The following is a 16,976-nucleotide window of genomic DNA, read 5'->3' on the forward strand; positions in this document are numbered from 1 at the left end:
CGAGTCATACAGCCCATGAGTTCGACACTTTCAAAATGTCATAATTTCCTTATCTTTCATCCAATTTCATGTCAAATTTTTACTGTTTAAGTCGTAAGATGTTACTCTTTTTTTTATCAGATTAACTTATATTTGGACTGAATTTCCCTTTTAATAGTCCCGGATCCTGCTTGTAATGGTAGACAAAAGTCAAACTGGATGGGAAGAAGCTTGACGATCGAGGTACTCCAAATTATCGGGAAAGTACCATGGCGGAGAAATAAACTCTACGGAGTGTGGTGGTCCTTTCACAGGGCCATATGTCATTCACCCAATTTCCTCTCATGAAATGTATCACAAAGTTTATACACGCGACAGATTGATGGTTCTCCAGCAAACTGGAGAACCATTGTTATGGTAATGACCTAACACAATGCTTATTAGGGTCTTGCGTTTGTCGGGGGGGGGGGGGGGGGGGAGAGAAACCTGGTAGCTTTATCCCAATATGCTTCTTCCCTGACTGGAACTCTTTGGAACTTTCTCATTCCTCCAAGACCCCGCTGAGAATTCGGGGCCATGTTGTTGACATGGCTTTAATGACGGGCAAGGGACAAAATGGCAAGTGTGCATCGGGCGCTGAGAAGAATGATGGCAGCAAATTACTACGACAAATCGAACTCGGCAGCGGGGCGCGAACCTCGAGAGACGAACAGCTCGCTTTCTTTTGTTTTCAGGCACGTTTCTCTTTTTAAAAGCTTGTCCCGTGGAATGTTGGCTTGAACACACATGCGCAAGTGGTGGACGAATTTTGTTTGATGAGTCAAGCCGATGAGGATTGATATCCAACACTCTGCGCGGGGCACGGGATAGCGTGAAAATCACGAGTGCCGAAAAGTTGCAGGATGCCGTAAAGTTGCAGAATGCCGTAAAAGATATGCAACATTTTGATCAAGAACGAGAAGAGAGCAACGTTTTCGACGAAATGCTGATACTAATTGGCTTCTATGGAAAAATATTTTTCTTCTTCAATCAACTGACTTAAAGATTATTTGATATTTCTAAGAGAGACAGAATAAAGCACTACCGAATCATTGGAAAGGCAACATCCTCACATGACGCGCCTACGTCAACTCAGTTCTCGAGGGCATTAGAAGGGTCATCTGTCATAGTTTTACCAGGGAGGTGCTTGGTTTTACCAAGTAACACATTGAAGACTTGTAGTTTGTCACATTAATGAGCCTTCGTTTATTTTCTTGCACATGCTTTGTCTTCTCTTTAGTATCTGGGCAAAACGAGCCTTCTACTCCTGAAAGCATTTTCTAAAGGGAAATGTGTGAAGGGTATGAATAGAAAAAAAAAATGTAAAAGAAATTAAACGAAAACTTCAGAGTGTAACGTTTGTAATTTCATGTGACATATGTCAAGTTTAAAACGGTTAAGGGCGATGTTCCGTTTAATATCCTGTCAGAGGTTCTTCGGAAATTCACCCAAAATATGAAGAGTTTGTTTGCAAAAACCGATAAGACCATTTTTGAAGATTTTGAAGTACGGTCTCTGTCATAAAGTACAAAATAATACCTTTTAAATGATATATTGGTCACTACATATACAGGTACATTTTGAAGTTATGGTCAAAAGAAGCAAAAATTTTCTTATCATTCTCTTTATTTTTCTTGACCTTTAATCGCAAATATCTCCATTTGGCAAATATGGACTTATCGGTTTTTGCGAACAAACTCTTCATATACTTACATGGATTTAAACTCAGTGAATGCAGTATAATATTTATTAGTAGGTCCTAATGAGAAAAAAAAATAATAAGATCACTGAAGGCAAGAATATCGAACAATCCGTAAAAAATGTAATATACTCAGTATTCAGTACGGTAACTTGTTTTGGTTAAATCCACGAGCCGTTATCGCGTTGGTGATGTCATAGTACTAGTATTTGAACGATATTAAGAAAATGTAAAGAAAATTGCACAGAATTTCCTTTTTTTTAAATAAAAAGTATCTATTACTTCGACTTTACACCAACATAATATGCTTCAGGTCTTATATTTTTCCCCGCCTTGGATGAAGGAGGTTAGTTAAATGGTCTTTCATTATCCTGCACAAAAAAGAGAAAAAAAAAAGAAAATTATTATGTGAAATTCTCTTTACATATGTATATGCATATTATGAGTATATATATATATATATATATATATATATATATATATATACATATATATATGTCTGTGTGCCTATATATATATATATATATATATATATATATATATATATATACTATCTATATATACATTTGTATTTATATACTCCCCCACGTAAACTGTCGCACTACGAAAATAGCTTTCCTTTCTTTGTAGGAATAATGCAGTTTATTCTACGAACAGTTACCCTTGTGACATTTTTCTCCTCCAATGTTTGTACGAGGTAAACCAAATGACGATTAGATTTACAACACTTCCGACTAGGTTTGCAGATATAACCGTCTATTTCCCTAAAAATAGATTTCTTACATGTCGAGAGTGTCCCCAACACTTGTTCAAAACTGGCATGACAAAATAAACAGATCAATACCACTGCCCGTCTAGATGAAATAACATAAAGAGAAAGGGGGAGAGAGAGAGGAAGAGAGAGAAACGCGTTAAATTTTCGCGGTGATGCATTGAAGTCGGGAGCGCTAAAACAGTTGTAAATCGTCTTGTGACGTAATTAAGCTGTGTACCTATGGAAACCACGTTCTTGGTATTGGCAAAGGATACATCTATTTCATTCGTTTGACACTCGTGCCAAGAAATCTATAGTGTAAGCCTTCTTTATTATATGTGTCACGGTGCTAAATGAATCAGTGAATAGGTTTACTCTCGAATTTTTGTACATTTTCATCTCGAGTATATCTACTAACTAAAGTCATCACAATCTTCCTCTAGAGCTAACCATCCTTTGTTGATTAATGCGACTTTAAAGAACCCGCCAGTAATATCCATCCTATGGATGATCATGCAAATTGGAGAGAGAAACAGTTTAAGTGAGTGGAGAACATGCGGCTACTAAATGAGGAGAATCATACATTGTTGTTTGTATTTTACTTGTGTTGAAAATCAAGACGATTTAGCATTTCAGTCTCAGTTTCAGTAAGTTTTATTTCTCCACTTGTACATAACAGAAAATAAGTATAACAATATCAAACATATTATTCACAAGTCATGAAAATACAAACAAGATTTCACATTACAAGTATGTAATCATGTGAATTAATAATACATGAATTCATTATAGATCTTAAGTGTACAGGTGGGGGAGACAGATATCAAAAAGCAAATCGCTTGACTTGGACAACGGCCTCTGAACATATATGCCTTGTAACATTTTCTTTTTAAAACTAAAGGAACGGAACGCACACACACGTAAAACAATTAACGTAAATCTTTAAAGTATTTTAAATGTCATTTGACCAAAAAGGACAACATAAGGTGGAATGTCTGAAGACGAGAAGAAAAAAAAGAGAATAAGGGACCCGAATAGGAAGAGTAGAGAGAAAAGAGAAGAGAGGAGAAGAGAGGGAAAAACGATGCGATACAGTGTTCGGGAGTTGGGAACTTTAAAACAAAAGCGTAATTTCTAATTCGAGTGGTACATTGCGAGAAGAACGTTTTTATAAGATGATTTATAACATTGTAGAGAAGAACTGCGTTTAAGGTCATCATTCATTGAGTTCCATACATCTGGACCATGATGTCTTATGGAATTTTGATTTGTAATGGGTTTAGGATTTTCCAAATGATAATCTGTTGCGTGACGGGTAGGATATGAATGAATACTATAATTTGAATATCTTGCGTATGAGAAGGTAATTGGAATACGAGAAGGAAATTGTTGTGTATACAAATATCAATGTTAACAGCTTGTAGTAAAATAAAGAGTGTGTACTCCGAAGTGGATACATTGATAAGTGTTTAAACTGTGATTATATCATATCATTGAAGAGCTTATTGAAGCGGATATGAGAATAAAGTCATTCACACCGTGTCACTGACTGAAGTAACAAAAAAAAAGAGCGCAGCGACATGATTTCGTTTCAATACTTGGGGCGATATCACATATTGTGCCATACATCGACAGCAACTGGGTTCATTTCGATCCGTGACGTCGCCACGTACGGATTCGGAAAGATGCCTAGTCGGATAATGATATTACTTTTATGAGTTTCTATATACTCCAACATGACTCACTGCCACGTTAATTATATTTCTGCAGTCATTTACAACAGCAACCTTTTGGCGATGACAATTAAGACATAATACGTTTTCAACGTTTTTTTTTTTCCTTTGTCTTCTACTTCTTTGTCTTTTTCTTCTTCCGATTTTTTTGTCTTCATTTAATCAGGAGTGGGCTGGGCCGTGGTACTGATGGCGTGGTATGTTGGCTTCTACTACAACGTGGTCATCGCCTGGTCTTTCTACTACCTCTTTGCCAGCTTCACCAAGCTGCTCCCGTGGACGTTCTGCGGCAACACGTGGAATACAGAGTGGTGCTTCGACGAGACCATGAACGCCACCTGGAAGGAGGTCGAGGGCGAGCTGATGTGGCACAACGCGTCCACGGGGTCAACCCCTGCCACCGAATACTTTGAGTAAGATCTCCTTCGCACACCCTCACACCAAACGATTTCTTCACTATATGCCAAACATAAATTCTACCCACAAATATAATTCTAACCCTAATCTTAATCCTGACATTGAACTACGTGTAAATCAAAAACCCTATCACAGCCCCAACCCCAACCTAAGTCATTTGAGAAAATAAGACCGGAGTAATTGTCACCGGCCACACCATCACACTCCTATTACCGGTTGTTTGTTTGTTGTATAATTATTCCTTTCCTTACAAGGAATAGTATTAGCTCGGTAGAACCTCTTCTTGTTCTAACATCGAGTATTCTAATTTTAAAAGAATGTTGTTGTCTTGTACTACAGTTACTGTGTAAGTTATTCTTGAGGGGCTACATGCGTGTGAATAGATCGTGATATTGGGAAAAGAAGAAATCAAGCATTTGTGTGCAGCGGATCAAACCAACGTACCACACTTTGACTGGAATCATAACGGGTTGTTATGACAAGCATATTCCCAGATTGGTGGGTCATGATAAATGACAAAACAAAAACAAAAGCAAAGAAAGCAAAATAAGACAAGACAAAAAACAAAAAAGATTACCGAAAATGGTGGGGGATTTTTTTCCTCCTCTACTCTCGGGCAGCAATAACAACATAGAATATCATTACAAATATAAATCGTTCAGGTTGACATCATTATCATATTATATCAAAATCGTGCAGCAATGGATGCTACGGTCACATTCTGATTCTGAGGATGATTTCAATCGACACTCATGTGTTAGTAAAGTATTTCTGGTCAAACCAAATAATCTCTTAGATTATGGATGTTGGTGGATACTGCATTACATGAAATGTACCTGAAAACAGAAGAAAACAATAGATGTAGTCAACAGCCGAAATGTTCATTTGCCCTTGTTAAAGCGTGTATAAACGTGCAAAGCACAGTAATAATATATTCCACACTCAGTGTTAACGTACACACGCACACTCAAACACACACAAACACACACAACACACACAAACACACACACACACACACACACACACACATACACACAAACACATAATGTTACATAATGAATATTTTTCCCACCATTTAATACGTATGGAACGAATTGTCCTTTCCGTTGTAGTCGTGAGATGCTGAGGCGGCACGAGAGTAGCGGTCTGTTCGATTTGGCTGGGTTGTCATGGCAACTGCCTCTTTGTCTTCTCCTGGTCATGATCATCCTCTACTTCTCGATATGGAAAGGCGTCAAGACATCGGGAAAGGTATGAACCTCGCTACAGAGGATGATGGTAAGGATGAGGATTATGATGATGACGATGATGATGGTGGTAATTTTAGTGCACATCAGGAAATGACAACGGGATCCCCCAAACAAAACAATTTTGCTGATGAACTAATATCAAAATCTAAAGCTCTGTTTTAACTGATGTGGTTACAATCCATGCATATTGTGATCGCCGAGCGGTATGGAATTCTGTTTGGACTGTTGCGCATGCGTGTTGAATGTATCAAAGGAATGTTACCACGAAAGCCTTTAAAAAAAAATTAAAAGTTTTTCGGGGTAACGTCTGGGCAATGTCGGGGTAGTTACCCTAAATGGCTAGGGTAGAATTTGGCAAAAGTTACCGCGACAATGTCTGAGCAACATTTTTTTCGGGGACCGTTTTTGACAGGAAGTTTATAAAAATGCCCTGACGTTTTCGCGATAACTGGTTTTGAAAAGCTCTTAAAACTGGGCTACAGAGAAAGATCAGCTAAAATCATAGACAGTGATGATATCATAGCACAAACATAGATATATCACAACAAACACAACCACACACACACACGCACACACACACAGAGTGCAAACATATACATACACGTCACCCTTCCCTTCAGAGTACACACAAACACACATACAGAATATCACATGAACGCTGAGTCACAAGCACACACTACTCGTGCCCAAGGGCCAAACCTCTTTCAATTCAGTTCCTCACAATAATACATCGGAACTTTTGCCGGGTGTGGGAATGGTAAATGGTAAGGTGTACAGCCTGGTGTCTGACTAAGATTCGAATGTTTCCTCTAGACAAGTTTGTTTGCCTTGGTCTGTGAGAGCTGGTAAGGTTATCACAAAAAGAGGCCGCGGAGACCGTAATATATATTTGCTAAGTACCTCTTGACAGTGTAGGGTTTACATCTCTTCACGAATGACTGTACACTTTACGTATTTGATATAAATATTATATGTACGAATAGAGAGGAGGAGGGAGAGAGGAAGAGAGACAATGGTGTAGATGACGTGTAAGCACATTTTCCTAAAATATCCGTTCGACGTTTACTTTCAAATTTGAAGTTGCACTTTGCTCGCTGAGCATTTTTCGCGACTAAATATCTTCAGCTTTGCGGTTCTCTCAACCTTCTTTCACGTTGGCGATGTGTGTTGCGCCTTAGTTAAATCATTCATCTAATTTTAAAAGATACCTAAACGCCTAAACGTTGTTGCTTTCAAGCAATTAAAAAAAACCCGTCCTATACAAGTGTTACAAATCTCAGGTTGGAATGTCATCCCGTAAGAGAATTTAAGAGCATAGCAGTCAACATGACTCATCCAGTGTTAGAATGATAAAGTTCACTATGATCATAATGAAAATGAGAATAATAAGAAGACGGGAAAATAGTCGTAAATTGATGAAGAAGAATTGTTCATTCTTCCACATCGCACTAGATGTCATTGTTCTTTGTATAAAAAAAAAAACCCAATCATCTGTCTGCGTCAAAGACTAAATAGACGGGGTCATCCCACGAGAAGGACACCAACGAGTCATACAGCCTACTAGTCAAACAGACCATGAGTTTGACACTAGGCAAACAAGGCCCACAAGTTTGACACCAGGCAAACAAGGCCCACGAGATTGATCACCAGTAAAGCAAAATAGGCCCACGAGTTCGACACTAAGCGAAAACAGCCCACAAGACCGACATTATATTTCAGGGGCCTTAGTGTGTCGAACTCGTGGGCCTTGTTTGCCTGGTGCCGGACTAATGGGCCTTATTCGCTTAGTATCGAACCCATGGGCTGCATAACTCGTGGGCTGTATGATTCGTACGGTGGGTGTCGAATTCCTGACGTGCACCTAAACAAATGTTGTAAGTGAGGGTTTGAGTGTAAGGAAACCGAATGGGACAAACCAGGTAAACAGTTGAAACTACCGAGGACAGGTGTCTGGTCTTTTAAATGCCCTCATTGATTCTGTCCTGACGGATACATGATATTTTTCACGTCTTCAGGTGGTGTGGGTGACAGCCACGCTGCCGTACTTTGTTCTCACCATCCTTCTCATTCGCGGCGCCACCCTTCCCGGGGCCGGTACGGGCATCAAGTTCTACCTCCTGCCAGACTTCAACCAGCTTGCTAATGCACAGGTGAGGGTGCACCCTCGGTTAATGCCAGCGTTAAAGCATTATTCCTGTTGAATATGAGGTGCATTTTTGTTGCTATCTGTCCGTTTTTCTTCGTTTCTTACGTAGACAGGTTGAATTTACTGGAGACTCTAGACTTTTCAGACACATTTGTGCATTTTTGACTTGGTAATAGTGAGAAATATACATTGTGTAAGTCAGTGGAACGCATATTGATTTATTTTCGACTTTCCTAATTCGCCTACTTTGTCACCTACTTTTATAAAAATCGATGTCCTTTAGGTAATGTGGGAGATTCAACTAACAATGACTAAGGAATCCAGATTATGGACCATCTGTACTTGCTTCTGTTCTGACTGACCTTTAATACCAGAATGTTGTTTTCAGCTGTGTCTCAAACGCTTCATCTTGCCTTATAGACAAAGAGTGACATTTCGCAGGCTAATGCTTTTAATGATTCAAGTAAAGCATTTCAAGTTAATCATCAAAATCAATGAACAACAACTGTATCATCATAAATGAGATTATAAGTCAACAATTGAGCAACAGACAAAAAATACTAATAATCGTAGAATGTCGTATAATGTATACCTCGCAAAAACAGCCTCACAAGACTCCAAACGCTACAATATGATATCTACATTTGTGTGTGTGAGAAAATTCAATCAAATAAAGAGTAGGCGAGCTATCATGGTAGATGCAGGATAATACCGTTATTACACAAACTTGTGGATCCGATTTGCGAAATTCGACAGATAACAGTTTGTAATCACACCAGGGTTAAGTTTTTTAGTTGTTGTGGTTGTTTCTTTCCTTATTAGTTACGTAATATAAAATTTCGTTTATTGTACAATCAAATTCAAATTTATGAATTTATTTTTTTGGCAAAACGGAAATCATAGTTGCATGTTTCTGATTGCAATGGATAACGAAATGAATGAAGGAATACAAAGTATTTACGAAACATGTTGGGTGTATTTCCGATCACAAACGCAGGTCTGGATCGATGCTGCAGTCCAAATATTTTATTCCATTGGTGCTGGTTTCGGCGTACACATTGCGTTCGCCAGTTACAACAAATTCCACAGTAATGTATATAGGTAAGTTCATGTTTTGTTCATGATAGATTACCTAATGCCTCTTTCTTTTTTTCAATCCTGGTTTCGGTTGCGGTTGTATAGAGGTCATTTTCTAATGACGTCATGCGTTATCTCGATTAATGACGCAACATTTGCAAACGAATGATTATATTATCACTTATGGTGTTTACGGTGTCCAGATCTACTTGACCAGTACGTCATTGGCATGATGAAAAATAGCGCCATCGAAAGAAACAAACAACAAGAAAAAAACAAAACAACTTTTGCAGGATGAGCAAATTGGGCAACTATAAGAGAAAAGAATGATGCAAAAAAGTTCGTGTAGTTAACTATGTCTTTTTGGTCAACTTGGCTGACTCTAAGTTATGGTGGCTTCTGACAATTAAGTTACAATTTTAAAATCTAAATCGCAGATATGAAGTTTAAGACTAGAAGTGTGTTCGAAACGTTTTGGTAACTCATTTTTCTTTCATAAGTTGGTTTTCCTCATTTTTCATCTAAATAGTAGGTAAAAGTGTGCATGAAAACCTCGCAAAAACAGCAGCTTATGTACGCTTTGACATGTTCATGAATATAGAATCTAGATGATGAGTGTAAAGAGTGATGCCCTTCACTGAAAATCGAGTGATCGTTTTCTTGTTGCTCCTCTCTGTCCAGGGACGCCATCTTTACGAGTTGTACAAACTGCTTCACGAGTTTCTTCTCCGGCTTTGCAGTATTTTCAATTTTGGGCTACCTGGCCGAAAAGACGCAAAAGGACATTTCAGAAGTTGCCACGGAAGGCAAGTATATTGAAACATGATCCCACCTCGGTACACTTTCTTGACTATGATATGTTTCAAGTTTTTTTTTTTTTATATGTACAATCAGATTTTATTTCATTCGAGTACACTTACTGCCTCCACTGAAATTTTCATACGATCGTCGTAGTGAGGTTGAAAACATGAGATAACACCAACTTTGACAAAATTTAATGAAGTCTTTCGCGAAAATAAAGGACTTCCATGACTCGGAAGCTTGAAATGTATGTAACAGGCTGTATCAAAGCTGTCAAGATTTTCGAAGACTTAAGAACTTGGCCTTTCTTAAGAACTTGTGTTTAAAGTGCGCTCTTATGATAATGGATCCGAGACATGGATCATGAAAAAGACCCTGCAGGACCGGTACGATGACGCGTACATTGTACACCTTACTTTTAATGAGAGTGCAGAATATGAATTCATATCAGCTGGTAAGAGCACGAAACGAAAGAGGAAACCTATGGCTATGTAGATATTCCACCCATTTATTCTACTGTAGCTTGTCGGAGAACACAGTTTGCTGGTCACTGTTTCCGTGCTAAGAAACGTACTGTATATTTTTCCTGAAACTACCCTGTAGTCTGCAATAGGTGCCAAAGTCAGATTTTTGGTCTAACTGTGTTTTATCGTTTTTGATGCATGGTTTAACCCCATTTCGAGGGTGCTGAATCCGAACCTGGATGATGCAACTTTTGCACCCTTGAAGGCTTTAAGATATTCATGACGGACCCCATAATGGCTGCCAGAATGGCCGCCAAAATCTGAAATTACTGTGTGAATTTCCCTATAAATAATGAAAAGTGAGGGTTTTGCTCATTTCCTTAGTCTGAATGGTTCAATTCACTCTTGCATCCTTGAGGATTTAAAGTCACTCAGAATAAAAGTTTTTAAAAATCTGAAATTTTCTGGATGCAAGCGGTGAAATAAAATTGCTTTAAAGTGATTAGGGAGATTATACCAGTGGTGAACAGCAATAAGTCATGATGTATTCAGTGACCTGTGAAGTGCAGTTGGCCAATAATTCTTTTGAAAATTAATATTGGTCCCATTAGGTCCTGGCCTAGTGTTCACGGTCTATCCCGAAGCCATCGCCACCCTCCCTGGAGCCCCCTTCTGGTCCGTTATTTTCTATATCATGCTCATCACACTCGGCCTCGACAGCTCGGTATGTATCCTGTCATTAGCAAGTAAAGAATCTCTTTTATTTCATGTATTGATCATCGACTCAAAATGGTTTTACGTCTTGGAAATATTGTTCTTTTCATTCCTTGTATTAAAGCTCAATACCAAGGGATAGAAATTGTATTTCTGTATTTTGCGTGGTCAGTTCAGGTTACGTCATCTGGAAAAAAAAAATATTGGTTGAAGTGTCTAAAGGTTGTAAATCCCTTTTAAGGTTTTGAGACATCGTGCCTAGTTCTGTGTTTACAATAATCCTTACTTAAAACAGACCTCGTATGGTTGGCAGTATAGGTTTGATTATTTCGACCAAATAAAAAAGGTGACACTAAACTGATTTATACGGAAAAGTCATACTGCAGTCCATTTCCTATATCCTCAGGCACAATAGATGACATTTTCAGTAACATAATATACAATCGCATCACATGGGTCACGATTGTCTTACCGAGAATTATTTTCTTGTCGTTTTCTTTCACATCTATTTCTCTGTATATCATGGGGCTCCTTGAAATCATGTGATTTGATTTATCTGGGCTTGGACACGCTTCACGGCCCGTGAGGTCATAATATACACATAATGACTGCTATGAGGGGCACAGATAGAATTATGGGCCCAAGGTGATGTCAAAACCATAACTACGCCCGAAGCGAAGCTGAGGGCATAGTTATGGTTTTCACATCGCCGAGGGCCTACGTAATTTTAACTGTGCCCCGAATATCAAGCTGTCATTATTTGTTTTATATACCGGAAATATCGATTCTTCTTATCTGATTGGTTAAAAGGTTACCTGAATTAAACAAGGACTCGTAATCAACGCTGATCGACAGCGCGGCGGTCGTATCATTGGTGCGTATATATGAGCGATCTCTGTGTTCGGGGTTGCGACTGTCTCCAAACCTATTTACAGGGCACAGTTGATTCTATGCCCCGGGCACAGTAAATCATGACGTCATTTTGATCAAAAATGGGGCACAGCTATTTTCATGACTCCACTTACAACCAATCAGATGAGAGGAATCTATATATGAGGTATATAAAGCACGATACCGCACGATACGATATTTTAACGATTTATGACTTTCTTTTACGTCCTCTGTTTATTGTGCGCCCTCTGTAGTTCGGCGGCACCGAAGCCATCATTACCGGGTTGGTTGACATGTACCCACGCATCTTCAAGAAGCGGCGCGAGCTCCTCGTCCTCGCCGTCGTCATCAGTTTCTTCCTCTTCGGACTCATCGACGTCACCTACGGCGGCATCTACGTCTTCCACCTGGAGAGCGAGTTCGCAGCCTCGGCCTCCATTCTCTTCGCCGTCGCCATCGAAGTGATAGCTGTGTCCTGGTTCTATGGTAAACGCATTTTTTTGGTGCTTGCGGATCACAAATTTTCGTTGTTCGCGTAATCTGGAATCGTACAAGCTTTGTTTTTTTAGTGGGACCCTCCATTTCCATTTCCATCCTTATTTTATTTGTACTATGCATATGTATATATTCAACAAAAAAAGATTACAGTTGTGCTTTCTTCATTCTGTTACTCATTTTCACATGTATTTTGTTATTTTACATCATATTTTACTTCACAATTGAAAAGATAAAGTTGTAATCCTATAGAGCGTTTGATTGCCCATTAGGAAGTGATGAAGAGGAACTGCTCATGGCTTGAATAAACTATAACCATGAGGTCATTGCCGCTACGAACGAAACGAAAACGCACAACATGTGCGCGCCTGTAAAGTGGCGGCAATTTGCTGGAATGCTCCCCTGGGAGTGAAGAGTGAGCACTGTCAGTTCTGGTTGGAAATAATGTCTCCAGTGACCGAGGTAATGATAGTCTGTAAAGCGCATTGAGATATATACTTTTTCAAGGAAGTTCAGTGTGTAATGCGCTAGGATTATAGAAACTAGGTGTTATTATTGTTTTTATTATTGTTATTACTATTATTATCATTGCCATTATTATTATTATTATTAGTAGTAGTAGTAGTAGTAGTAGTAGTAGTATTATCATTATTATTATTATCATTATTGTTATTATTATTGTTATTATTATTATTATTATTATTATCATTATTATTATCATTATCATTACTGATTAAACCATACATCGTTATTGTTTGTCATTTGATACACAGGTGTAAATCGATTTGCTCATGAAATCAAGGAGATGATTGGCTTCATGCCCAGCTACGCTTGGCGGATATGTTGGAAATTCGTGTCACCAACATTCATTCTGGTGAGTGTGAAAAATATGCAGAATGTAGAAATTGCACGAATGGAAGTTCTAATTGACGTTAAGAACTGCACTGTGAAAAGTGTATTCATTTTTTTATGCTGGATTGTATTCTTATTGTATTCTTATCTGTTGTATTAATGTCAATAAATTTGTAATTTCCTTGAGAAAAAGTATGGAAATATGAAAATAAATTGAACTGTATGAACTGAGCTGAATTGTCAATACAAATCGTGTACAAGTCATGCTTGTGTGGTCTTCTTTTTTTTCCTCTAAGGTGATTTCAACATCATTGTCTTAAATAATTTATTTCTCCTTTCATTTTTTTTTTCTTAAAGGCCATGTTTTTCGCGAGCCTGGTCCTGACGCAGCCGCTGGTGTACGAGGAGTACGTGTACCCTCATTGGGGCAATGTTCTGGCATGGCTCCTGGCCGCCTCCTCCATGGTGCTGGTGCCCATAGTGGCCGTGTGGCAAGTGATCAAGGCCCCCGGCTCGGGATTCAAAGAGGTTAGTGAAACATCGCAACTACAGTGATATACTGCATGGCCGACGACACGTTTTGAAAAGTGGGGGCCCACTTTATATTTTCGGTGCCACTTCCGGGTTTCATCAGCTAACAAGCAAAATAATAATAATAATAATAATTAAAGGCCTACATGTACAGCCGCAACTTCTACTGCCACTTCCGGGTTTCATCAGCTAGCAAACGTCAAAACCTTAACCACATTCTATGTTTTTGTTGTTGTTGTTTTTCTGGTGCCACTTCCAGGGTGAAAAAAAAAGTGGGGGGCCCCAAAGTGGTTACATCCTATGGATTCATATGTATTGTGCAAAAAACAAACAAACAAACAAACAAACGGGGGCCGAGTCCGTAAGGCCCCCGGCTCCGCCGGCCCTGTACTATACAAACGATAGAACTCATCAAGAGAGCTCGACGTGAGAATTATGTTTGTATTATACATATTTTTCTTACAGCGTAGGCCTACCGTATGTCAGAGTTGTGATTTTGATAAAAGTGTTAAGAACGTTTATTTTCATATAATCATGTAATATCTCCTTTCGTTTCCTGTTGCGGCTGCCTACTGAGTCAAGCTCCACTAATGATGGCGATTTCCCCTTACTTTGACCCAATGTTCACATTTTGTTTAATTGCTGTTTATCACGTTGTTACAAACGTAAATGTCGTTAAGAAATTAGATAATAATCTAAGTGATGAAATATATTTGTGTTATCACCATTACTAATGTTTGTATCATCATTTCATCATGGCAGATGAAATGTAGAAAATTGTTGTTTTGTTAACATGTTCGAAGACGATGTAGAAATTAAGTCAGTTCAAATTAAATAAGATGAATACATATGACAAAAGTACAGCCACTTATAAAACTTCAACAATTTCAATTCAATGTTGGCGACATTATTGTATATCTGCATGACGAACGTGCTAATTGATTGTGTTTTACATGGTTTTGCATGATACTGTACTCTTTCAAACAACATTTAGCTATCAAAGTGTTCAGTGTCTTGTGTATGTTGTTTTTATTAATGCCATAAAGAAATCTAAAGTACACCAAGTTGATCGTATCGTCACAATCGTCATTTTTATCGACACTCCTACTAGTACTACATGTGAATTTCGTTGAATATACGAACACGCTGTCAATATGTCGATTAATATATTTTCGTCATTTCTTCTTTGCTTTGTCTCTCTGCAGAAATTCGCCTATGCAATAACACCCCGTTCGGACTATAAATTGATAAGTGAGAAGAGAGAGATTTCTAGATACACGGTAATGTCTATGACAATTATTTATCATCATTTCATACCGATAAGAGATAAATCCAATCAATTTTTTTCTTAAGGACTATAGGACGAATTGTTTGCAAAACTTTAAACCTCTCCATGATTTTCTTCTTCAAGACTAGTATTGAAGGTAGCTTCCGTCATACATAAAAAACAATATATTTAAACTCTTGATCATATTATGTTAAGTCTGATTCAAGTGATTGTTATTCTGCTATAGTGGTTAGTTGTCTCGTGGTGAGCGGATTTCACATCGTTCAATAATGATACCCAACAGTCGTGATGTAAGATGTTAATAAATATGAAAACAATTTTAAAAAATCAACTGTGGGAGACAACGAGATTAGGTAAAATATCCTTACTCCAATAGGCACAAAAAACACGAATTGCGGAAATACAATTTAAGGGGGTCATCCCACGAGACAGATACCCACTAGTCATATGGCCCACGAGTTCGACACAGAAAACAAAGGTCCAAGAGTCATACAGAGCATTAGTCGAGGCACATGAGTCAACATTAGGCAAACATTATACTTTTTGTACATTCTGTTGAAAGAAGTGAAAATAGAACCTTTGAATTGAATTGAATTTAAACACGGCCCACGAGTTCAACATTACATCACGGGGTTTCATGAGTCGAACTCGTGGGCCTTTTTTGCCTAGTGTCGGACTCATGGGTCTTGAAATATTTGCTTAGTGTCGAACTCATGGGCTGTATGACTTATGGGCTGTATGATTCGTGGGTGTCGAACTCGTGACGTGCACCCAATTTGAATATTAAAAGTGTTAAAACAGACGCGGAACATTATTACAATTAGTACAGATTCAGCAAATTCTGATTTCTATTAGTAGGATCCCATGTGTCTCATATTCATTCATATATCAACACAAACATGATGAAAAATTAGTTTACAACTTTCAATAAAAAATCACACGATTTGATTGTAGAAGTGTTTTACCACAAAAATAGAGAGAATGTTCTCTCGCAACCGGATTTGTTCTTCTTAGCAACGATTTTTTTTTTTTGGTTAAAAGTATATTTTTTGTCAGTCTAGATCTAATATTGTTCATGTGATTCCGTTCCCTCCCCCCCCCCCCCTTCCAGGCGAAACACTGGCGTACAATCTAAGGACAGATGGGGAATGGCGTGGATTTCAAACTTTGCGCATACGGATGTGAAACTGGATGTACAAACTCACGTGAGGAGCACAAATTATGTACACAGATAGCAAACTACATCGAGAGGGACCTTCAGACTGTCCGTGGGTGACATACTGCAGCTGCATCATTATCATGCCAACAGTCAAAGAAGGGAACAGATTATCATCTGGAATATCGAAAGTTTATTTGTGATCCAAGTGATGTTCGCGTAAAGGAAGGATATTCCTATTTATATTACACGTAAATATAGTAACTTTGCATTTTGTGCCAAGGTCAAGAATATCTTCCAGAATACGAGGGCGTCCTTCATATCTTCTCGTTTTCATGAGCAAGAAACGACTACTCAGTATCCAAGAGGGGGAGGGGTAGGGGACATGGCATGGCAATAAATACCTCGAGCGCAGTTATCAATTATATAAATATAGCCCTGTTCGCAATGTACACATATCATGAACAGATCTCCAATCCGCTACACCACTATTAAAGTACTGTGGTTTAGTGGACATGTCTATAGACTACAAACCGGGGCATCCTATGGGTTCGAATACTTTCTGCCGCACACATCATTAGACAAGATGCTCTTACCCTTTATGCACCCTCTGACCAAGGTGTACAGGTGGCTATACATATGTAGTATTCTTAAAGTGGCACACTCTCTGGGAGAACAGTGGTTATACGG

General features: G+C 38.5%; 1 protein-coding gene across 1 annotated transcript in view; it reads left to right on the plus strand.

The window, feature by feature from the left end:
* LOC139732487 (sodium-dependent noradrenaline transporter-like) overlaps positions 1–16,520 on the plus strand; it is a 64,073-nt gene extending 47,553 nt beyond the window's left edge. The window contains exons 5-15 of the mRNA XM_071643350.1: positions 4,371–4,617; positions 5,734–5,872; positions 7,887–8,021; positions 9,015–9,118; positions 9,776–9,900; positions 10,971–11,083; positions 12,219–12,450; positions 13,233–13,333; positions 13,669–13,839; positions 15,048–15,122; positions 16,242–16,520. Coding sequence (XP_071499451.1) covers positions 4,371–4,617; positions 5,734–5,872; positions 7,887–8,021; positions 9,015–9,118; positions 9,776–9,900; positions 10,971–11,083; positions 12,219–12,450; positions 13,233–13,333; positions 13,669–13,839; positions 15,048–15,122; positions 16,242–16,265 — 1,466 coding nt within the window. The 3' untranslated portion in view covers positions 16,266–16,520. The remainder of the gene's footprint in view (positions 1–4,370; positions 4,618–5,733; positions 5,873–7,886; positions 8,022–9,014; positions 9,119–9,775; positions 9,901–10,970; positions 11,084–12,218; positions 12,451–13,232; positions 13,334–13,668; positions 13,840–15,047; positions 15,123–16,241) is intronic.
* Positions 16,521–16,976: the final 456 nt, after the last annotated feature.

The sequence above is a fragment of the Diadema antillarum genome, unplaced genomic scaffold (assembly GCF_040938485.1).
Source record: "Diadema antillarum isolate AM-2024a unplaced genomic scaffold, OU_Dant_1.0 seq00000425_RagTag, whole genome shotgun sequence".
NCBI classification, from domain to species: Eukaryota; Metazoa; Echinodermata; class Echinoidea; order Diadematoida; family Diadematidae; genus Diadema; species Diadema antillarum.